The 23,667-nt window shown below is 41.3% G+C and overlaps 1 protein-coding gene and 1 long non-coding RNA gene across 7 annotated transcripts in view; one reads left to right on the top strand and one right to left on the bottom strand.

Annotated features, from left to right (window-relative positions):
- LOC125463653 (uncharacterized) overlaps positions 1 to 4,445 on the top strand; it is a 128,378-nt gene extending 123,933 nt beyond the window's left edge. For all 3 annotated transcript variants that reach the window (XR_009447073.1, XR_009447074.1, XR_007249885.2), the window contains exon 3: positions 3,156 to 4,445. This is a non-coding gene — a long non-coding RNA (uncharacterized LOC125463653). The remainder of the gene's footprint in view (positions 1 to 3,155) is intronic.
- The window catches only part of sdk2b (sidekick cell adhesion molecule 2b), an 892,722-nt gene that overhangs the window by 195,235 nt on the left and 673,820 nt on the right, over positions 1 to 23,667 (bottom strand). For all 4 annotated transcript variants that reach the window (XM_059653700.1, XM_059653701.1, XM_048555196.2 and 1 more), the window contains 4 exons: positions 6,455 to 6,570; positions 4,618 to 4,807; positions 3,182 to 3,280; positions 1,525 to 1,719 (listed from right to left, as the gene is read on the bottom strand). In XM_059653700.1, the coding sequence (XP_059509683.1) occupies positions 1,525 to 1,719; positions 3,182 to 3,280; positions 4,618 to 4,807; positions 6,455 to 6,570 (600 nt within the window). The remainder of the gene's footprint in view (positions 1 to 1,524; positions 1,720 to 3,181; positions 3,281 to 4,617; positions 4,808 to 6,454; positions 6,571 to 23,667) is intronic.

Raw genomic sequence — 23,667 nt, 5'->3', positions numbered from 1 at the left:
AATTTCAGTTTCTTTAACCTTACGTATGCTTCCTATTTCATTTTGATTAGCCTTTCAATATCTCTTTGTCATCCAGGGTTCCTGAATCTTGCCATCCTTATCTCACCATCCCCATCACATCAGTATTGGCTCTTTGAATTTGGTTTATAATTAGCTTCACTCCCTTATTCTTTCCCTATAGCCCTACATTTTTCTCCATTTCAACTATATATTGAATTCAATTTGACTTTGTTAGGCTCTACTGAATCTGTTTCTACCAAATAAGGTGATACAATGTCGGAGCAGAAGTAGGCCAATCACCCCGTAAAGTCTGCTCCACCATTCAATGAGATCATGCCCAGTCTGGCAATCCTCAACTCCACTTTCCTGCCTTTTCCCCATACTCCTTGATTCCCTTACCGATTAAACATGTACAGGTTAGTACAAAGTGCTATACCATATCAACTCACTGCATGAAAAGTGTTACTTCACAAATGTTACAGAAGTTAATGAAATTAAAACAATGAAATTGTTCCTTGAGGAGGTGATTAAATAGTAATGTGTAATTTTCAGGTACTTGGTTTCAGCACATCCACTGTGGAAGTGTTTATGATGCTAGCATTTAGTTGATATGTTATTTGATAAGCTGAGGATATAAAAGACTAAATGTGAAATGCAGTTTGTGAACACTATACAAGCTTCCAAAATTATACACATACTGTAAGAATTGAAGGCTTTTAACCTTGTTTCATTCTCTCATTTCATGCCATCTACCTCTCATTCAGGAATTTAAAATCATTTTGGGCATAGAGGCATTTCTGTGTGAAATGCTGACATATTTCACCTGTCAGTGCCTTGCTTTTTCAAGTGGAGTAGTTACAAAGTGTGTTCATTCCTCTTGAAAGGACAATGCATACCCAAGTTACAGGGAATCAAGAACTGGTCAAGCTCTGTATGGAAGTGCTTTCGCCCACTGTTACCCACAGTGCAACCCCTCCCTCCCCCCCATCCCCCAACAATCCTGCCATGTGAAGCTTGAAAATTGTTTGGCATTCTCTCTGAGAGTGGGTATGAGGGATGACTGTGAGAAGAGGCTAAAAGGGCAGCCTGGGAAAGTGGCATCCTGTCTGTTAAAATGGGATCGCAGCTATCATAACACAGTCAGAGCTCCCTGACAGCCTTTAATGCCGAGGAATGTGAGACTCCAAAATTTTAGCTTGCAACTCCATTTAGATCCCAACCCTCCATTTTGGGAAGCCCTGCACTAAGGAAAGAGGCAGTATTGTTTTCTAGTCAAATTGATTTCAGCTGAAACCTTTAGTCACAGATTCCAGCAATAAACTGATATTTATAGACGTCACGACATTTCATTGCTTCTATTTCTTTATTTAAATCCTTCAGTATGTCAACAGTTTGGAAACACTTCAAGGACTCAAACCTACTCTAGAAAATATAGTCTTCAGGGGACCAATGAATTCTGGATAAATATATAGAAAATTGTTCAAATGCAATAGAAATTACATTATTTACACTGTTCCTACTTACCTCTCTTTTCTGTTGTTACCACCAAAGCTTCTGCTGCTTCACCCCACCCTTTGCGCGTCTGAGCCGTAATGCGGAAGACATAACTGCATTCTGGTTTTAGCCCAGTTGCTGTATATTGTCGGGTACTTGGGTTCAACACGTCCACTGTGGCAGTGTTTGTGTGGCTGGTGTTTAGTCGATATGTTATTTGGTAAGCTGAGGATATAAAACACTAAATGTCAAGTTTTGTGAAATGTAGATTGTGAACACTACACAATCTTTCAAAATTATACACATGGTTTCTTGGTTTACAAATTGAAGTCAGTAAGAAAATTGAGGGATCTTTCTCTCTCGGGAGTCCAAAATTTGGCAAGAACAGTTGTCGCATGTTTTACTGTAAAACAGATACTAATGTTTCGGCTGTTCCTTATATACATTGCTGGACATACAATTCCATTGAATGTCGATGGGGCACACAACAGATATTCAATTGCGACCATAAATTGTGTTTCCCAATCCAGTTTAAATTTCTCTTTGAGTCATGTTTTCTGCATTTTTTGGTATTTGTTGACTTAAAATGCACATCATGTATCTTGTTGGAAAGAAATCTAGCAATACCCACACTAATTTTCTTGGAATAGCTGATAATTCTGGAAATGTCCCTGGAAATGTGCCAACACACTCAGTGAGGCTGATAGACATTCAGCATTTGAAAGCTATCGACACACATACATGAGTATGTCTTCAATTTGAATTAACATGGTATAATTTTCTTTGTATTCAATATTTCACAACTGGGTGGGGGAATTCAAAACTAGGGTGCATTGATTAAGGTGTCGAGAAAGGTTTAAAAAGGACCTGAGGGGCAACATTTTCACACAGAGGGTGGGTCGTGTGTGGAACAAGCTGCCAGAGGAAGGTACAGTTACAAATTTAAAAGACATTTGGACATGATTAAGAAAGGTTTAGAAGGATATGGACCAAATGCAAGCAAGTGGGACTAGATTCATTTGGTTCACTTGGTCAGTATGGTCAAATTGGATTGAAGGGTCTGTTTCCGTGCTATATGACTCTATGGCTATATAACTGCCAGGATAGACTACACTCTGTTTATAGTACACATTCCCTATTAATCTCTTTATAGGAGAACAACTTCAAACATTTTCAGACATTTCTTTGGAACCCGACAAAACAAACCTCATCTTCATATCACATCTAGTGACATATTCACATCTTGTGACATATTGCTGCTCTTCGTTCTAAAAAAAAAACTGATTTAAAACAAAAGTTTTGTTATCATTTGTATGGCTCGAGGTTATGATATTTGCTGCTTTTCCAGAACTGAGTTGAATACTTCAGGACACCAAAGTATTTGTGAAAATGGCTTTGCCATTAGCTTCATTATTTTGTCCCAATAAAACATTTAATTTGAAATTAAACTTGTCAAAAATACTCAGCCAGCAAGCTGTATCTGTGGAGAGAGAAACAGAGTTAATATTTCAGGATAATAACCTTTCATCAACCTGAATCATTAACTCTCTCCAAAAAAAACCACCTAACGTGCTGAGTATTTTTAACAAGTTCTTGTTTCCTTGCTCTACTTCTATAACTGGAAAGGTTAGCGTAATTATTTTCTGTCATGCATTTTCCAGGCTTTAGAAGTTCCCAAGTCACCCACCAAGAATGATCCCATTGGGTTCTACAGGAGGCTGCCAGACTAGACGCACAGATGTAGTTCGAACTTCTGGAAACAGGATTCCTACAGGAGGTCCAGGCACTGAAAAAACAGAGAATGAAAACAAGCTACTTATGCAGCTTAATCTTTACACATGAAATAATTCTGGAGCTTTCACTGTTGAACTGTGTCCCATTTGTACATGATGCTGTCCTTGAATTTCGTTTTTGAGTTACCGCCTTGATGAGCTTTTTTCTCGTTCTATTTTCCTCCCTTTCTTACCTTCCTCTCTTGAACACACTGACTCCTGGCCAAATGAGATTCCATTTGGCACCAGACATGTCTGATACTTTAACCATTATCACACCAACATGTGTTAATTGACAATAAAGGATGAAGGTGAATGGTATCACTAGTCCAGTCCAATTCTGTAACAATAGGAGGATTCAGTGGAACATGATTAAGAATTGAAACCCGAACTTAAAAACCCATCTTGTCCAGAGGCAGTGAGACACACTCTAGTCCCTGACTGCTGTCCAGATTAAAATCACTGAACCTGGAACAGATCGTGATTAAATCTGGATGTTCTGTGCTTGTAGTACACCTACCCACTGGATGTATTAGCTGCCTTATTTGTGTACTATATGCAAATATAAGACAGTAAAGATAAGTCTGGCCAATGAAACACAATGAAAACTTGAGCTTAAACTTTCATTTCAGATGTTAAAATCAATATCACTGTCAACATCAACATCATCAACCCATTTCAGGCATGGTTCTCAACACGCAAATTAAGAGGAAATGTGGCTTTGTATGACTTTAACATATCCAAAAGTGAAATTAATATTTCTTTGAACAACACGTTTAACTGAAAGGTCACAATTTAATGTAATGCGAAAAAAGCACTTAGGACTGCAATGAAAGGATTAAACAACTTTCAAGTAACTTTTTTTTATATCTCTCCATTTTAAGAGAAAATTGGTTCTGGATCCAGATATCATTGTGACATTATCTTTAATTGCTAGATCTCCAGTTAGTTGTAATTTAATGTAATTATAATTGCTCCACCAAGTGCTTTTATTGACTTTAAAATCAATGTTGGCTCTTTTTTAGATGACTTTCACAGGAAGTTTCTCAACAGACAGCAGATGAGCAATTGCTTTCAATTCATCAAATTTGTAAAGTAACATTAATATGAACCTTGCTGACAACTTATGCTGTCATCATTTGTGCACCAGCTGTGAATACCCATGGCCTGGTAAACAAAAGTTTCACATTGCCTCATGATTTGGGTTGTAAATTTATACTTTAAGGTCGAGGGGGTAAGGTAGCATCAAGCAAAACCTTGGAATACTCGTTTCTTACTCATCCAATAAAATACAACAAAAACATAAAGTAAGGCTTGAGACCACTGATTTATCACTGAAAAAAATACCAACCATCATCCAGAGTTCTCTCAAGAATGGGTGGGAAGCTTGGTATTCCATCTCCAATTCTGGTAAAAGCAAGGACTTGGATCTCATACAACACATACTTCCCTAACTTAATAAGTTGTACAGCGTGCGTGGTGTTGCTTTCAATGGTCTGAATCTGCATAGGAGTATCCAAGTCTTTTTCCTTGTACAAGACCTTCAATCAAACAGAGAAAAAAAGCAGAAGGAATGTTGAAAGAATTGGTCAGCAACACTGTAAGCAGAAGAAATACTTAATGGTTGACCATTGATAAAGTAAGTAACTGTGCCCTTTATTTTTGTTGTCCATAATACAACTCCTTGCATTTTTATTTCTCCGAATGAGAAGGTTCACCAATGGTGATGGCAATATCAGAATATTTAGATGTTGAGGTGACGTTTTTTGTTATTACAGCTCGCATTAGTGTTCCCCAATGAATAAGGATTTTAGTGCATTTCAGGATGAGATTATATTGGAAAAGAAAAATCAAACAATATCACAGTATTGTATCTAATAACAGCAGAATGCATTTTACAGATGGTAGCAGGAGGACACAAGCAGACTTGGCTTAACCCTACTTAACTGAGTCCCTAATTTTGAATTGTGGTTGTAGCATCTCCAAATATACTTGCCAACTGCTCCAGTAAACTGGTGCCAATAAAGACTTGATTGAAATAAAACAAAGAATGGTGGACACTGGAGATATAAAGCAAAAACAGGAAGTGTTGTAGAAACTCCACGGGTCCAGCAGCATCCATGAAGAGGAAATCTGAGGCTACGCCCTGAGTCTGGAGATCCTTTGTCAGAACTGAATGCATTCACCAGCACTTTCTGTTTTTGTTTAAGACTGGGATTTGGTCTGGTTATGGAGTTCAAGGAAGATCACTAGAGGTAGAAACTAGTTATTGGGTGTGCAATGGGCAATAATGTTCAATGTTACAAGGTTATGCCTAATTGCCTGATGATGCTTGAGAAACATATAATGTTACATTGGTCTCAGAGGATTTTCAGGCATCATGGATGACAGATGTCTCTTCCACTGTAGAACCTAACTCCTAATTGAAGACATTTCTGAGGCTGAATTGCTTGGAGTGACGCAACTTTTGGACTTGCCTTGCTCAGGTATACTAGAAATGGCCTAGCAAGAGGGTGACACGAAATAAGTTTTAAAACTTGATGTGGACCCAAGAGCATGAATACATCTGTTGGCTCCATAGTACTCCTGAGGGCTGTTGGAACCTGGTGATTTTCTTGTTTTTCTTTCCACTTTATGAAACTTCGCCCAATTTTCTGACTGGCAAGTCAGGTGCCCTAAAATTGGATACAGCAGACTATTGAGCTGATCTGGAGGTATAACTGACCCTGGAAGCTTGCTAAAATTAAGGCCCAATTACAACTAAACCTTGTATTACTCTGTGAATGGTCCATCAGTTATCAGTTTGAAAATACACCATAACCACAGTTTCACTGATTGAAGTCTACATTGACAAAAAAGGTTCATTACCCTAGTCCACAACCTTCATTGAGTACAAGATCTAATTTTTGGAAGATATATAATATTCATGTTCCTCAGTGAAGAAAAGGTGTTTCAATTCTATCTAATTTGGAAAACAATTTAAATTCAGAGTTGAAAATAAGACAGCATTACATTGCCATGAGTCACCTAGTCTCTAGCATTTTTTAAGATCTCTGTCTCTTTGACTCCTTCAATTCAACCTGGACATAATTGAAATGTCACTGATTTAAATACACAATTTTTTTGTTGTTTCAAAGGAGAATCAATATGCTTCACTTTTTTGCACTATTATTAAGCAATTAACTTGCCTTATAGCCAAGGATGAGCCCATTGCGATCTTGTTGTGGAACATCACTCCATCTGACGAGGATACTATTTGAATTAAGAGCAAGAGACGAAACATTTGTTGGTCCAGATGAAGGAACTAAGAAAACAAAGAAAGCCAGTTTTACACATGAAACAAATATCCTTAATTGGTTACAATGACAACTGTACTCAGGCTACTGGAACTGACAACTCACCAATATTAACAGAAGTACAAATGACAATGACAGGATCAGTACCATCTGGTAACATCATGTCAATGTAACAGCCATAGTTATCTGAGTCAAGTACATGAAAGACGTAAAGAATGAGAATAGTTTCTCTCAATTTCACCTCATATTTCAAAAGACATCCTGAATCTCTCCCACATTTTTGGCCATTGTTACCTCTTCAAAAGGTCTTCATTCTTTGCAATAAAAATGTCTGATGTCAATCTCTCTAATTTAAACTGATATTCTTTTTTCCACTGATCTCAAAATAATATTCTGGATTCACCGTAAACCGAATGCCTCATAAATATCAGCCAAAATCAGCCCTTAACCACTTTCTACACCTTCAAATTTTATGTTGAAATTGTTTACAAGCTACTGAAGAATATATTCGATACATGTATATACTATGGTCAACTATTGCATGGTCTCAAGTTAGGTATATCTTTCATGGCAGCAAACTTCTCCAACTATCAATAGGTTTCTTTAGAAAACTATTTGATCAGAAGTTTAAGTGTTTAAAAAGTTGAAATCTAGTTTGGAAAGGATGCATTCTGCTGCCTTCACTTTCACAGATGATTTCACATGATCTGCTGGGCAAAGAGGATTCCAGATGCCTAAGTTGTTTGGCAGTGAACCGTTGTCACGGGGTGATTCTTTGTTTTGCCTTTTGTTGAAGGCTGCAGAGAGTTACCAATTGTATCATGATATTACCCATGGATAAGGCAAGGAGGTAGGTCCCAAACTACCTCAGCCAGTGTGGGCGTGGAACTCAGGCAGTAGACATTATATTGGGCCACACACTTAGCTGACTTTTTTAACTGGCCCCTTACATGAATGTTAACTCTCTCCTGCACCGAAGATGCTGAATGTTTCCAAATTATTCTGCTATGTTTTGGATTTCCTGACTTTGACCTATTTTGCTTCTGTTTTATTTGGGAAAGGTGAGCTGATTCATGAAGAGTGTAAATTGGTGACTACAATCTGTGCCTTTATTGTAGGTTTTGCACAATTTATACTTAAAAATGTAAAACAGTCTGCGTGTGCTATGTAAAATCTAACCTAAAAAAAGCAAAAGCAAAAAATACAAATTGACAATATCTTTTAGCTCAAGGCACTTTATTACCTTTAGGGTAAGTTAAGGCAATATTTATATATATTTCATAATGTTGTATAGATATATAGTAAAACCGAAAATATTTCATGAATGAACAAGTTCTATTAGTAATAGTAAAATGTTGTTTATAATCCAGATGGCTCAGAAATAGCAAGAGTTTTAATTCTTGCAGTAGTAATATCATGATGTCAACTGTAACCTATCAAAGGGTACTTTATATTGCAGTATTCATAAAAAATGCATGACAATTCAGTTCTCACAGACATTCAGCACATCAGGAATACCATTTGCTTTTATTTCTAGTTCAAATAAAAAGGCTTCACTATTGTCCTCAAATTCCTTCACATTTGTAATGACCTTCATAAGAAAGATAATATTATCATCAATTACAAATTGTACTGGTGAAAACAGGCATGTATTTGCCTCATCGGAACAAGGCAAAGTAATAATTTGAATCTGCTATATTGCCAGGAGAAAATCATAGAATGGCTTTTAGATGCCAAATGATCAATACCATGGATTTGTTTGCTGCTTTAAAATGGTCCCACTACTGATATCATATACATCAAAACTGCTGTTAAATCAATTTTTACTAAAGAAAAATAACAGGAGAAAGCCAAAGAGAGTAAATCAACTGGGAAGGTAGAAAAGTAGGGAAAGCAAAAATAGTGAAATATATTTGTAATGACAAAGAAATGCCTTGTAAGTCTAGTATCAGAGATAATGGGAACTGCAGATGCTGGGGAATTCCAAGATCATAAAATGTGAGGCTGGATGAACACAGCAGGTCAAGCAGCATCTCAGGAGCACAAAAGCTGACGTTTTGGGCCTAGACCCTTCATCAGAGAGGGGGATGGGGAGAGGGAACTGGAATAAATAGGGAGAAGGGGGAGGCGGACCGAAGATGGAGAGTAAAGAAGATAGGTGGAGAGAGTATAGGTGGGGAGGTAGGGAGGGGATAGGTCAGTCCAGGGAAGACGGACAGGTCAAGGAGGTGGGATGAGGTTAGTAGGTAGATGGGGGTGCGGCTTGGGGTGGGAGGAAGGGATGGGTGAGAGGAAGAACCGGTTAGGGAGGCAGAGACAGGTTGGACTGGTTTTGGGATGCAGTGGGTGGGGGGGGAAGAGCTGGGCTGGTTGTGTGGTGCAGTGGGGGGAGGGGACGAACTGGGCTGGTTTAGGGATGCAGTTGGGGAAGGGGAGATTTTGAAACTGGTGAAGTCCACATTGATACCATTAGGCTGCAGGGTTCCCAGGCGGAATATGAGTTGCTGTTCCTGCAACCTTCGGGTGGCATCATTGTGGCACTGCAGGAGGCCCATGATGGACATGTCATCTAAAGAATGGGAGGGGGAGTGGAAATGGTTTGCGACTGGGAGGTGCAGTTGTTTGGTGCGAACTGAGCGGAGGTGTTCTGCAAAGCGGTCTCCAAGCCTCCGCTTGGTTTCCCCAATGTAGAGGATGCCACACCAGGTACAGTGGATGCGGTATACCACATTGGCAGATGTGCAGGTGAACCTCTGCTTAATGTGGAATGTCATCTTGGGGCCTGGGATAGGGGTGAGGGAGGAGGTGTGGGGGCAAGTGTAGCATTTCCTGCGGTTGCAGGGGAAGGTGCCGGGTGTGGAGGGGTTGGACGCGGTCAAGGGCGTTGAAATGGACATCAGTTACAAGCTGGTTGCCTGAGATGGAGACTGAGAGGTCCAGGAAGGTGAGGGATGTGCTGGAGATGGCCATTTCAAGCCCACCGACTCCCACAGCTACCTAGAATACACCTCCTCCCACCCACCCTCCTGCAAAAATTCCATCCCCTATTCCCAATTCCTCCGCCTCCGCCACATCTGCTTCCACGATAAGACATTCCACTCCCACACATCCCAGATGTCCAAGTTCTTCAAGGACCGCAACATTCCCCCCACAGTGATCGAGAACGCCCTTGACCGCGTCTCCCGTATTTCCCGCAACACATCCCTCACACCCCGCCCCCGCCACAACCGCCCAAAGAGGATCCCCCTCGTTCTCACACACCACCCCACCAACCTCCGGATACAACGCATCATCCTCCGACCACTTCCGCCATTTACAATCCGACCCCACCACCCAAGACATTTTTCCATCCCCACCCCTGTCTGCTTTCCGGAGAGACCACTCTCTCTGTGACTCCCTTGTTCGCTCCACACTGCCCTCCAACCCCACCACACCCGGCACCTTCCCCTGCAACCGCAGGAAATGCTACACTTGCCCCCACACCTCCTCCCTCACCCCTATCCCAGGCCCCAAGATGACATTCCACATTAAGCAGAGGTTCACCTGCACATCTGCCAATGTGGTATACTGCATCCACTGTACCCGGTGTGGCTTCCTCTACATTGGGGAAACCAAGCGGAGGCTTGGAGACTGCTTTGCAGAACACCTCCGCTCAGTTCGCAACAAACAACTGCACCTCCCAGTCGCAAACCATTTCCACTCCCCCTCCCATTCTTTAGATGACATGTCCATCATGGGCCTCCTGCAGTGCCACAATGATGCCACCCGAAGGTTGCAGGAACAGCAACTCATATTCCGCCTGGGAACCCTGCAGCCTAATGGTATCAATGTGGACTTCACCAGTTTCAAAATCTCCCCTTCCCCTACTGCATCCCTAAACCAGCCCAGTTCGTCCCCTCCCCCCACTGCACCACACAACCAGCCCAGCTCTTCCCCTCCACCCACTGCATCCCAAAACCAGTCCAACCTGTCTCTGCCTCCCTAACCGGTTCTTCCTCTCACCCATCCCCTCCTCCCACCCCAAGCCGCACCCCCATCTACCTACTAACCTCATCCCACCTCCTTGACCTGTCCGTCTTCCCTGGACTGACCTATCCCCTCCCTACCTCCCCACCTATACTCTCTCCACCTATCTTCTTTACTCTCCATCTTCGGTCCGCCTCCCCCCTCTCCCTATTTATTCCAGTTCCCTCTCCCCATCCCCCTCTCTGATGAAGGGTCTAGGCCCGAAACGTCAGCTTTTGTGCTCCTGAGATGCTGCTTGGCCTGCTGTGTTCATCCAGCCTCACATTTTATTGCCTTGTAAGTCTCCCTGCTTAACAATTTTTCATTATGCTGTATACTAAACAAGGTTTTCAAGTTCTCACATCAGTTACATGTATTTACAAGTTTAGTCAAAACAATTTGCAATTTTACTAATTATTTTAACTCCAAATTCAAATCAATATGGTGATTAACTGTGGCACAGCTAGGATCAGAAGATTTTTGTGCGGGTGCCTCATTAAAAACTAGTCAACCTGGCCCTCACTGCTGGCTGGATTGTCCACTGACTTGCCCACTATAACCAGTCTGAGTTCTGCCTCTGGTTCTTGCCACATAAAGTTGAGAATCCCCGGAAACTGAGGGCTCAAGAAAGGGACTGTGCCAAGAATGAAAGAACTCTGACTTCTCTAGTCCAAAGTCTGAAATAAGAACCGAAATTGCTGGAGAGACTGAGCAAGTCTGACAGCATCCGTGGAGACAAAGTAAAGTCAACATTTTGGGTTCAGCGACCCTTCAATCAGAAGCGGAAACATTTACTCTACTTTCTTTCCCCAGGTGCTATCAGATATGCTGAGTTTCTCTTGTGATTTCAGTTTTGATTTTGGGCTTTCAGCAGCTGCAGTTCTTGGTGACATTCTAGTCCTAAGTCTGATCTGGGTCCTGCTTGGATCTGCAGGCTGAAGGTTGGTGAAACAGGCTTCCTAGAGCAAAAAAAAAGTCCTCCAAAACTACATTGATTGTTTTGTGGAGGGGGTGAGAATCAATATCTTTCTTGACTGGAGAAGAAGACAATCAAAAGCAGTGCAAAAGATTGTGAGCAAAATCTGCGACCATTCTCAGAGTAGATTCATTCTAGATTGAAGCTTCAAGAATTGCACTTTAGATGGAGAAGTTTCAAACCACATGGCTTGTTTGGATCTGGTTCCAGGCAAAGTTTGATTTTTTTAATGTATTTGGTTTATAAATTTATGTTTGCCAATATCAGTGAACCTTCTGCCGAAGTTGTGAATCCACACTGGTAATGCAATTTCTATTTACTCTGTTATACTTGGAAATAGTGAATCATTCTTCACAGAAGAGTCAATATTTAAAACTGTGTAGTGGTCATGACTTCCATTCAGGTGTATGTAATAATATTGTATGCAAGAATCATCAAGCTCCCGTGACCACCAGACTGGAATCAAGTAGATTTTACAATTCTGATGAATGTTTTTCTCGGGGAGGTTAGACTCCCTTTGGTTAAAGTTTATTATTTGCAATCAAGTAATTTCAGCTTTGAGGAAAATCTTGCAACCTATGAGTAGTTTCCTTGAGTCTGAGCTAGAAGTTGTGGGTTCAATCTCCACTCCAGGACTTGATGGACACAGAAGGCACATTCATGATGTGGCCTAAATGATTAACTGTCATCCTGCAAAGCATTCCAATATGCCTGTAATAGGTAGAAGAGTGGAAGAAACCCCTGGTCAGCCAAAACCAGGGAGCCGCTTCAGCCCACCGCCTCCCAGTGTTAGGAGATTCCATGTGCAGGTTCTTGCTATGGCCTGTACTCCCACTTCGGGACACTGTCAGAAAATGAATTTCAGCTTTGTCTACCATCCAAAATAACTGACTGAATTTGATTAACGCTGAGGTTCACTATTGTCCAGATTGCTCGCTGTCATTAAAACTGGCTTCCAAACAAAATGAAAAGTAGTCACTGGTGCATTCTGTTTTATAAGCATTAGCCCAATAGATTAAATCAGAGAAAAGTCTGCTCACATTTGGCATTACTTGATTCTTCTGATGTTCAACAGCTATGAATAAACCTCAAGTTAGTACTGCAGATCCATTGCTAGTGGACTGCAGCTACATTTCCTTGAACGTTTCCCACCTCATTCCATGGTTTCGAGCCATGCATTCTGTCATGTGATATCTAAATTAAAAGTATTGAAAATAATTTGAAATATTATTCATATTGATGTCAAGGCTTTATATGTTTTTTGGTCCCATCATTTTATTAGTTTCCTGTTTGTGATCATGAAATATGAGAAATATTGTCATGTGGTAACATAATGCAAAGTAATGAAGCTTTATGAAGTGTGATCAGACTTATTCTCTCTCCAATCAGAATCTAGTTCTCTGCACAGTAGATTCCTTCCAGAATCTTGCACAAATGGTTTTAATTTGTAAATCTGGACAGGCCCTTGCACTGACTTTCTGACCATGGAAGATAAAGCAATCTTCAGCCAATGAAACACACATGCACTGCTAGTAAGAGTTACTGTATACCTTCCAGGAGAGGTCATCAATGTCAATATTCCCTTTATCAATGCAGAAACAGTAGCATCTTTATTGTAGTTCATTATCCAGCAAACTCAGTTCAGGGCAATGATCAAAGACGACATGTTCACTTGATCAAAAGTAGGTATGTTACTTGAGAGTAGTTCCAGGAATACACTTTCATGGTATTTGAACATTACTCACAAGGTCAGCATTTGCTGCCCTTGACTGAATCACCACTTTGATCAGTTTGTGATCAGCTATTTTGACATAACTACTAGTTCCTTTAATACAATCTTGACATGACCAAAAGGACTGAACAAACTTGTATTAGCTGCCCAACAAATAACTGCACCAGCTAACTGAAGACAGCTAAATTTTATATGAGGCATTTACACTACAATTCAATAATGCCTGTACCCTGAGCTTAGATGTAATTCTACATTAAATAACTCTGCATTATAAGTTTTCACAATGCCCTTTCTTACAATATGCAATCACAGCTGATGGTTGCAAGCTTAGAAGATTAGCAATCAGGAAATTAAATTTACAGTGATTTCGGCAACAGGATAATGATAATCCAAGATTTAGACATTAATCGAATGGCTGTAGGATAGGATCAGTTTATAATTATGTTTGCACCACTCTCTTTGATCTTTCATACATTTGATAAAAAACAATACGTCTCTACACTATTAACAGGATCAAATAATCACCGGACCGATGTAGATTCCTGAAAGTACGATAAAATTATTCCAGGATTTAACCACACTGATTTTATGCCAAATTGTAATCAGATTGGTTACTAACCTGATGGTGATCTCCTCCAAAACATGTATCATCCATCTGTGCTTACTGAGCTGCACTGGTCTTTGATTCTACAATGCCTTAATTTAAAAGTTCTCATAGTTGTTTTCAAATTGCATCACAGTCTCGGCCCACCCCTTCCCTTCACTATAATCTTCTTCAGGTGTGCAGCCCTCCAAGATCTCGGTAATCCCCAACTGGTGTCTTGCGCAGCTCTGATCTTCATTGCTCCTCCATTATTGGTACTGCCTTCACCTATCAAGGCCCTAAACTGTGAACTTACCTTCTGTCTCCCTCTCCTCTTTTAAGGGAATTCTTCAAACTTGCCGCTTTGCCCAAAATTTTCAGTACCTGTCTTAACATTTACTTTTGGATTGAATGTCAAATTTTGGCTCATAATTGTTCCTATGAAGCAGCATGAGATGTTTTAATTTATTAAAGGCACTATGTAAACGCAAGTTGTTGCGCTTGCTATTCTGATAATCCTGTCCTTATGTCAAATGATCTTTTTTTCCACAAACGGCAGTGGTTGCTGCATCAGTTGTTAATTTTCAATCTGAGATTGATACGTTACCGTTAAGGAATATGGGCCAGGGACAGGTATGTAGAGTCAGGCCTCATCGAATGGTGGACGAAGCTTGATGGGATGAATGGCAAACTCCTGTTCAAATGTCCCTATGGTTTATGTTTTCAGTGCACCACTCTATTACATTTGTGGTGTAGCAAACAGATATAAATTACCAACTAATTTACTAATAGACAAGCTTACTTATTCACTGGTGAGGGTTTGAATTGAGTGTTTGAATACATGCTGTTTGTTTCATATTTTACATTATTTTTCTTAAGTGGCAGATTCTCTACTTCTGCTACACCGTCTTCTGTTCTATCCTTGGTTCTCTACTTTTATTTATTCAATAATGGGATAAATTGTCACCGGCAAATTCTGTATTTATTTCCCAGCACTAACTGCCTTTGAGAAGGTTCAGATACCAAATGGCTTGTTAAATAAGGACAGCTCTGAGGATTATTTTCCAATCTTCACTGAACATAGGCGAGGTGATGGAGGATGGGAGGAATGCAAATCTGGTTCCATTGTTTAAAAAGGGTACAAAGGAAATGTCAAACATTTATAGGCCAGTTAGTTTTATTTCAGTGGTAGGCAAATTGTAAGAATCAATCCTGAGAGATCAGATAAATTATCACTTAGAAAGGCATAGACTAGTAAGAAATAGTCAGTATAGCTTTGTTGAGGGATGGACATGCCATTGGTCAAAAAAGTAAAAGCAAATTGTGTTCAGGATTAACACAGTGTAGATCTGCAGGAACACGGCAGGCCAGGCAGCATTAGAGGAACAGGAAGGTTGACGTTTTGGGTGGGACCCTTCTTCAGAAATGGGGAAGGTGGAAGGGAGCTCTGAAATAAATAGAGAGGAGGGCTGGGGCTGTGAAAGGTAGGAGGGATGGTGATATGTGGTGATATGTGAGAGCAGGTAGGGAGTGGTGGGGATTGGACAGTGAGGTGGGAGAAGTGGATAGATGGGAGAGAAGATGGACAGGTTGTGTCAGGTCAAGGAGGCGGAGATGACAGGGAGGGTTGATCATGGGATGAGGCGGGGTGGGGAATTATGAAACTGGTAAAGTCCACATTGAGACTATTAGGTTATAGGCTCCCAAGGTGGAATATGAGGTGCTGCTCTTTCAGTTTCTTGGTGTCGTTGTTGTGACACTAGAGGATGTCCACATGATGGACATGTTGCCCAGGGAGTGGGAAGGAGAGGTGGATCGATTTGTGACTGGAAGGTATTGTTGTTTGTCATGAACAGAGCACAGGTGCTCTACAAAGCGGTCTCTGAGGCTCCGCTTGGTCTCACCAATGTAGCGGAGGCCACATCGGGAACAGCAGATGCAATAGACCACATTGGCGGGTGTGCAGCTGAACTGGTAATATGTCAAATTGGATCCAAATTTCGTTTAGTAACATGAAACAAAGGGCAATTAATGGTTGTTGGCTGCCCTTGCAAATAGAACATAGAACATTACAGCACAGTACAGGCACTTCGGCCCTCGATGTTGTGCCGACCTGTCATACCGATCTCAAGCCCATCTAACCTATACTATTCCATGTACATCCATATTCTGTTTCAGATGATGTTTCGCAGGGGTCAGCGTTAGTGTTGGGACCCCCATTATTTGTTTTATATATTAACAATTTGGACTTTAACAGGGAGGCATAATTGGAAAATCTGTCGACGACAAAATTATTGGCTATGCAGTGGATAATGTAGAGTTTAGCTGTGAGCTGCAAAATGATACAGGTGAGTTGGTGAAATGGGTAGGTAAGCGTAGAGGCAAGTCATTTGGCCCATCAAGTCTACACTTGTCCTCTGAAGAGCATCACAACCAGGCCCAACCCCATTCCTGTACACCTGCATTTCCAATGGCTAATCCATCTAGCCTGAGCATTCCTAGGCACAATGGGCAATTTAACATCGTCAATCCACCTAAGTTGCACAATTTTGGACTTTGAGAGGAAACTGGAGTACCTGGAGAAAACCCACCCAGGTATAGAGAGAATGTGAAAACTCTACACAGACAGTTGGCCAAGGCTGGAATTGAACCTGGAACTGTAGCACTGTGAGGCAGTAGTGCGAACCACTGGTTGGGGTTGTTTTCTTTGGAACAGAGAAACTGAGCCATAACGTGATTGAGGTATGCAAAATTGTTACAGTTAGAGATAGACAGAAGGAAACTGTTTCCCTTGGTAGAGTGTTCAAAAACACAGGAGTCATAAGTTCAAACTAAGTGACAAAGGGATTAGAGGCTATGTGAGGAACCACATAGAGGACGGTGGATGTCTGGAATTCACTGCCTTAGGTGGTAATGGAAGAAGAGACCCTAAACTATTTTTAAAAGTATCTAGATCTGCAGCTTAAGTGCTGTAAGGTTCAGGGCTATGGATCTTCTGCAGAAAGATGGGCTGAGAAAGGGACTCTGGGTGTCTTTGGGTTAGCACAGGCGAAGATGGGCTGAATAGGCCCCTTCTATGCTGTGTCATTTCGATGGGCTTCATGGACAGCAGACTTCCTTCTCTAAAGGACACTGGTAAAGCAGATAGACTCTTTAAGAAAATCTAGTAAGTTTCATGGTCACTATTACTCATATAAACTCTAAATTCCAGATTTACTTAATTAGTAGAAATTAAACTCACTAACTGCCAGGGTTGGAGTTGAATGTCTTCAAATTATTTGTTCAGTCCCTTGATGCAAATATGCCTGACAACTGACTTATTGAGATTGTCCCTGGAAGAATTTGCACAATCAAAATCCATATCCTCACTGTGCAGTTGTTACAGCTCCTCATTGCTGTATGTTATCTTTTGATTGAGGATCCGTATTTTTATTTATCTGGTTTATCTTAGAGCAATGCAAAGACGGCTAGCTCTAAATCCAATCAAAAGAAAACAGAAGAACAAAAGAAAAGTACAGCACAGGAGCAGGCCCTGTCGCCCTCCAAGCCTGTGCCAATCATCATGCCCTAACTAAACTAAAAAAAACTTCCGACCCTTATTCGGTCTGTATCCCTCTATTCCCTCCCTAATCATGAAACCATCCAAGATGCCTCTTAAATGTCGCCAATGTGCTTGTTTCCGCCATCTCCTCTCGCAGTGCATTCCAGACACCTACCACTCTCTACGTGAAAAACTTTCCTCGCACATCTCCCTTAAACTTTTTCCCTCTCACCTGGAACCTGTGCCTTTTGAAATTGAAACTTCAACCCTTGGAAAAAGCCTATGACTATCCACTCTATCTATGCCTCTCATAATTTTGCAGACTTCTATCAGGTCTCTTCTCAGCCACCGTCCTTCCAGTGAAAACAATCCTAGTCTTTTTAACCTTTCCTCATAGTCAATAGTCTTGAGACCAGGCAACATCCTGGTGAACCTTCTCTGCGCTGTCTCCAAAGCTTCCATGTCCTTTTGGTAGTGTGGTGACCAAAACTGCATGCAATACTCCAAATACAGCCTAACAAGGGTTTTATATAGCTGCAACTTGGTTTGCCAACTCTTGTACCCCATGCCCTGGCCAATGAAGGCAAGCATGCCATATGCCTTCTTAATCATTTTGGCCACCTGTGTTGTCACTTTTAGGGAATTGTGGACCTGCACAACCAGATCCATCAGCATGTGAATGTTCCTAAGGGTTCTGCCATTTACAGTATAATTCACATCTAAATTTGATTCCCCAAAATGCACCACCTCGCATTTGTCTGGATTAAATGCTATCTGCCAATTCTGTGCCCAAGTCGTCAATCTATGTATATCCTGTTGTATCCTTTTACAATCGTCGGCACTATCAGCAATTCCATTGGTCTTCATGTCATCTGCAAACTTACTAATCAGGCAGCCCACATTTTCTTCCAGATCATTTATATGTACTACAAACAACACAGGACCTAAGACTGATCCCTGTGGAACAACACTAGTTACTGGTTTCCATTCTGAAAAACACCCTTCCACTGCTACCTTCTGTCTTCTATGACCAAGCCAGTTTTATATCCATCTAGCCAGCCCACCCCGAAACCCATGTGTACCAATCTGCCATGTGGAACTTTATCAAACACTTTACTACTACATCCCTCATCAATTATCTTTGTCACCTCTTCAAAACATTTGATCAGGTTGGTGAGACATGACCTTCCCTGTATGAAACCATGCTGTCACTAACTAGTCTGCTTTCTTCCAAATGTCCACATATCCTGTCCCTCAGTACCTTCTCCAAGAGCTTCCCCACCATAGTTGTCAGACTCACCGGCCTACAATTTCCTTGATTATCCCTGCTTCCTTTCTTAAACAAGGGAACAACATCAGCTAATCTCCAATTTTCTGGAACCTCACCTGTGGTCAAGGAGGATGTGAAGGTATCTGCTAATGTCCCAGCTATTTCTTCCCTTGCCTCTCACAGCAACCTGGGATAGATCCCATCTGGCCCTGGGGATTTGTCTACTTTAATGCAATTTAAGATACCCAAAACTTCCTCCTTCAATATACTGACATTCTACAGAGTGTTCACGCACTCATCAGTCATGTCTTTGTATTGGTATTAATAGAGGAGAAAGTACTTAGTAAGGATCTCTCCCACTTCCTGTGGCTCCACACTTAACTTCCCTCCTTTGGCCTTGAGTGGTCCTACCCTTTCCCTTGCTGTCCCCTTTCTTCTAATATGTGCATAAAAAGCCTTGGGATTTTCCTTGACCCTGTTTGCTAAAGACATTTTATAGCCTTTGTAATTCTGTGTTTAAGTTCCTTCCTAATTTCTTTATATTCCTCAAGGGCTTCATAATTTTGTAGCTGCCTTGGTTTATTATATACTTCCTTTTTTCCATTTGACTACAATTACAAATTCCCTTGTAATTCATAATTCCTGGATCCTGCCATTCCCGTCCTTCAGTTTTGCAGGGACATGTATGTCCTGCATTTTCATCAACTGATCTTTAAAAGCCTCCCATATGCCAGACGTAGATTTTTCCTCAAATAACTCCTCCCAATCCACATTCCCCAGTTCCTATCTGACTTGCCCAATTGAACACCCAAGGGCCACTCCTATCCTTGTCCATGGTTACTTGAAATCTTATGGAGTTATGGTTATTAAGCCCAAAATGCTGTCCCTACTAAAACATTGATCGCCTGTCCTGGCTCATTCCCTAACACTTAGTATGGCCTCCTCTCTGGTTTATGTACCTTTTATAATGTTCAAAGATGTGTTACAGAAACTTCAATGTGCTTGTGTCTTTATTAGGAGTCCCAGGTCTTCTAGACCCATAGACCCATCCCTATCTGCACACAGTCAGTCACCTGTCTCATTAGCTTCACCAACAAGCTTAAGCAATCCAGCACAACTGTAACAATCAGTGAACAGACCACATAATCATGTACAGGTCAGCTGTCATTAAACTTCACAAAGTGTTACACACCATTTTGTTACAGCTTGCTGACTTGCAAATGATTCTCTTTTTCTCAGGTCACGTAACCCTTGCTTTCATAAATATTGCTACACTCACCAGAAAAGAGCCATCCTGAATCACTTCGCCCTTGAAAACTACTGCTCCATTTCAATTTCCTCTCCAAGTCGTTGAATAAGTTTTCACTTCCACAATCCCATCTATCACTCCCACAACTATCCAAGGATCTGCTCACGCAGGGTTTTTACCCTCCACAACACAAAAACAACCCTAACCAAAATCAGAGCAAGGTTCTATGATGGTGACTGTGCTTCATTCTCCCTCCTTTGACATATTTAATTGTGTTCAATGACTGAAAGGTAGGAGACAGAGGGTGGTGATGCAGGGTTGTTTTGAAGACTGGAAGCCTATGACCAAGGTGTGCCTCACAGATCAGTTCTAGTCTATTGTCTGTTGTCATTTATATAAATGATTCAGATGTGAATAAAGGAGGTATTGTTAGTAAGTTTGCAGATGACACCAAAATCGGTGTTGTAATAGACAGTGAAGATTATTTCAGAGTACAATGGGACCTTGATCAGATGGGTCAATGAGCTGAGGAGTGGCAGACGGAGTTTAATTTAAATAAATGTGAGGTGTTGCGTTTTGGGAAGGAAAACCAGGGCAGGACTTATACAGTTAATGGTAGGGACCTGTGGTGTGTTGCCGAACAAACAGACTTAGGAGTGCAGGTGCATAGTTGCTGAACAGGAGGTGTAGGTAGATAGGGTTGTGAAGAAGGTATTTGGCACACTTGCCTCTGTTGGCCATAACAGTGAATATAGGAGTTAGGACGTCATGTTGCGGATATACAGGATATTGCTGAGCCAACTACTGGAATACTGCATATAATTCCTTCTATGGGCAAGATCTTTTAAACCTGAGAGGGATGTTGCCGGGGTTTGAGTTGGAGGGAGAGGCTGAATGGGTTGAGTCGTTTCTCCTGGAGTGTCAGAGACTGAGGGGTGATCTTATAGAGGTTTATCAAATCATGAAGGGCATGGATAGGGTGAACAGCCAAGGTCTTATTTTGAGGGTGGAGAAGTCCAAAACCAGAGGACATAGGTTTAAGGTGAGAGGTAAAAGATTGAGAAAGGGCTTGAGGGGTGTTTGTTTTCATGCAGAGGTGTGTGCGTGTATGGAACGAGCTGCCAGAGGAAGTGGTGGAGGTTGGTAGAATTACAACATTTAAAGGCACCTGGATGAGTACATGAATCAGTAGGGTTTAGAGGGAGATGGGCCAAATGCTGGCAAATGGGACTGGATCAGTTTGGGATATTTGACTGGCATGGTCGAGTTAGACTGAAGGGTCTGTTTCCACGCTGTATGATTCTATTCTATGATTCTATAATACCTGTCCTCCATTGTTAGCCCAGTCAACAGACCCACGCTTGTTTTTCTTTCTTAGGTATCCATGTACAACTAGGGCAAAGGGAGGTATGGGCACTGTGGTAACATCACTGGACTAGTAATCCAAAGGCCCAGTATAATGTTCCGGGGGCGTGTGTTCAAATCCCAAGATGGCAGACAGTGAATTTTTATTTTAAAAAATGGAATTAAAAATGCTAATCTAATGGCAACAATATAAAAATCTGAGCCTGTAACTTTATTGAGGGAAGGAAATCTGCCATTCTTACCTGGTCTGTGGGTCTGACTCCAGACCCACAGCAGTATTGTTGGCTTTCAATTGCCTTTGCAAGCCTTTCATTTATATGAAACTGTTAGAAAGCATTAAGGAAGGAATCAAACTGGACTGAACATGTGACATTGACCTTGGTAAACCCAGCCTTGGTGACAGTGCAAAGTCTACACCACCAACCTACGGGAATGTGTGGGAGCTGAAAATAGGGAGTGCTGTTCCACAAACGAGTCAACCAACAGCCTACCACTTTCATGCGCAGGCAATTATATCTTATGCTAACGTGCCAGGCAACAACAGCTCTGATTACATAAATCCCACCTACAGGACAGACCCACGTCCCATGGTGGCATCAAAGCGGGGAAAGTGGGAAACACTTGCCCTGAGAGTCCTCAATATTGACTCTATACTACACGAAGGCTCACAGCAGGAGGTAGCTCCACAAATATCTCTATCCTCAATAACGGGTGTGCCCAGCACATCAGTGACATAAGCAAGGTTGAACTGTTTGCAGCCAGAAGTGCCAATGAAGTTCCCAGTATCACAGAAGGCAGTCTTCTCCCCGTATCGCAGATAGCAGTCTTCATCCAGTTTAGTTCACTCCACACAATGTCAAGAAACACTGCACACAATGGATACTGCAAAGGCTGTGCACCCTGAGAATCTTCCAGCAATAGTTCTGATAATCTGTGCTCCAAGTACTTATACCACAAATACTGCAGCAGTTCAAGTAGGCAGCTCATCATGACCTTCTCCAGGGCAAATAGGGAGGGACAAGAAATGCTGGTCCATCCAGTGAAGCCTGGTTCCTCTGAACAGACCAAAAACAATTTCTCGTCCACCCAAAACCATCACATCCGAAAACTGTCAGAATTCATCCTTTCCTCCTTTGTCCGGTATTTTTTTACATTTCTCAGATCCCTTGTCTGTTTCACTGTTGTTGGACATTTAGCTGCATATTCCTCTAATTTGACATTGAGAAGACATACGACATCATTTCTTGCTCCCATCAAATTCCTCACCTCGGAGTACAGCACTGTCCTTTGATACCATTCAAGTCAAAACTGGATTATCTCTGTCCTCAGTAATCTCTTCAATCCTAAATTAAGCTCTGGATTCCATATTCTCTCTGTTACAAAACATGGCTGCCACAACTCGAATAAGTTTTAAAATAAAAACCAAAAGAACTGCGGATGCTGTAAGTCAGGAGCAAAAACAAAGTTGCTGGAAAAGCTCAGCCGGTCTGGCAGCAACTGTGAAGGAGAAAACAGAGTTAATGTTTCGAGTCCAGTGATCATTCCTCAGAACCCCAGCTCCTCAGTTCTGAGGAAGGGTCAACGCACCCAAAACATTAATTCGAATAATTTTTTTTATCCGTCTATAAGATGTATGCACCGCTAGCTAGGCTAGCACTAGTTGCCCATCCCAAGATGCCCTCAGAAAATGGTGGTGAGTTGACTTCTTGAATCATCACAGTCCATGTGGTTTAGTAATGCACACAATGCCATGGGGAAATGTCTTCCAGGATTTTGATTCAACAACAGTGAAGGAATGGCGATATATAAAATAGTATACAGGTCAACAAGAAAACAATATAATGGCCAACTTGCAATGAACTTTCCTTGAACCCATATGTTTGTTGGCCTCATACTGTCTTTATTTCATTATCTGATGTTTACAATCATTTGTCTCTATCTTCTGGAAACAACTTCAAAAATATCTTTGCCTTTTAACCCATTTGCTTTATGTTTGCATGAAATATGCTGAAAATCCATCATCTTCAGTCTCTACTGTCTTCCCACTTTGTTGAAGCAATTTAATATCCTCTTGCTTATAAGTTCTTTACTTTCTGAGTCTGTTCCTCTCTGATCTCCTGTGGCAATGAAGGCAGAAATGGAAATGTGCCAAAAACAGTGGTGCTGATGCCTAGAATTCATGACATTTTCAACCTACTACATCCTTCTTTCCATCACCGCTTATGTGCATGTTAGAAGCTTGGCCAATTATTTCCACACAATGAGAAATATGGATAATGTACAGAACTCTAGATGTGCAACCTATAATGCCAAATGGAATATAGAACTGATGGAAGAAAATGAATAAAAATTGATTGCTTTTATTTGTGCTTTAGCCCCTAATG

Source organism: Stegostoma tigrinum, chromosome 22 (genome assembly GCF_030684315.1).
Source record: "Stegostoma tigrinum isolate sSteTig4 chromosome 22, sSteTig4.hap1, whole genome shotgun sequence".
Classification (NCBI taxonomy): domain Eukaryota; kingdom Metazoa; phylum Chordata; class Chondrichthyes; order Orectolobiformes; family Stegostomatidae; genus Stegostoma; species Stegostoma tigrinum.
Note: the sequence above shows the minus strand (reverse complement) of the source record. Positions and strands in the feature narration are given on the sequence as shown.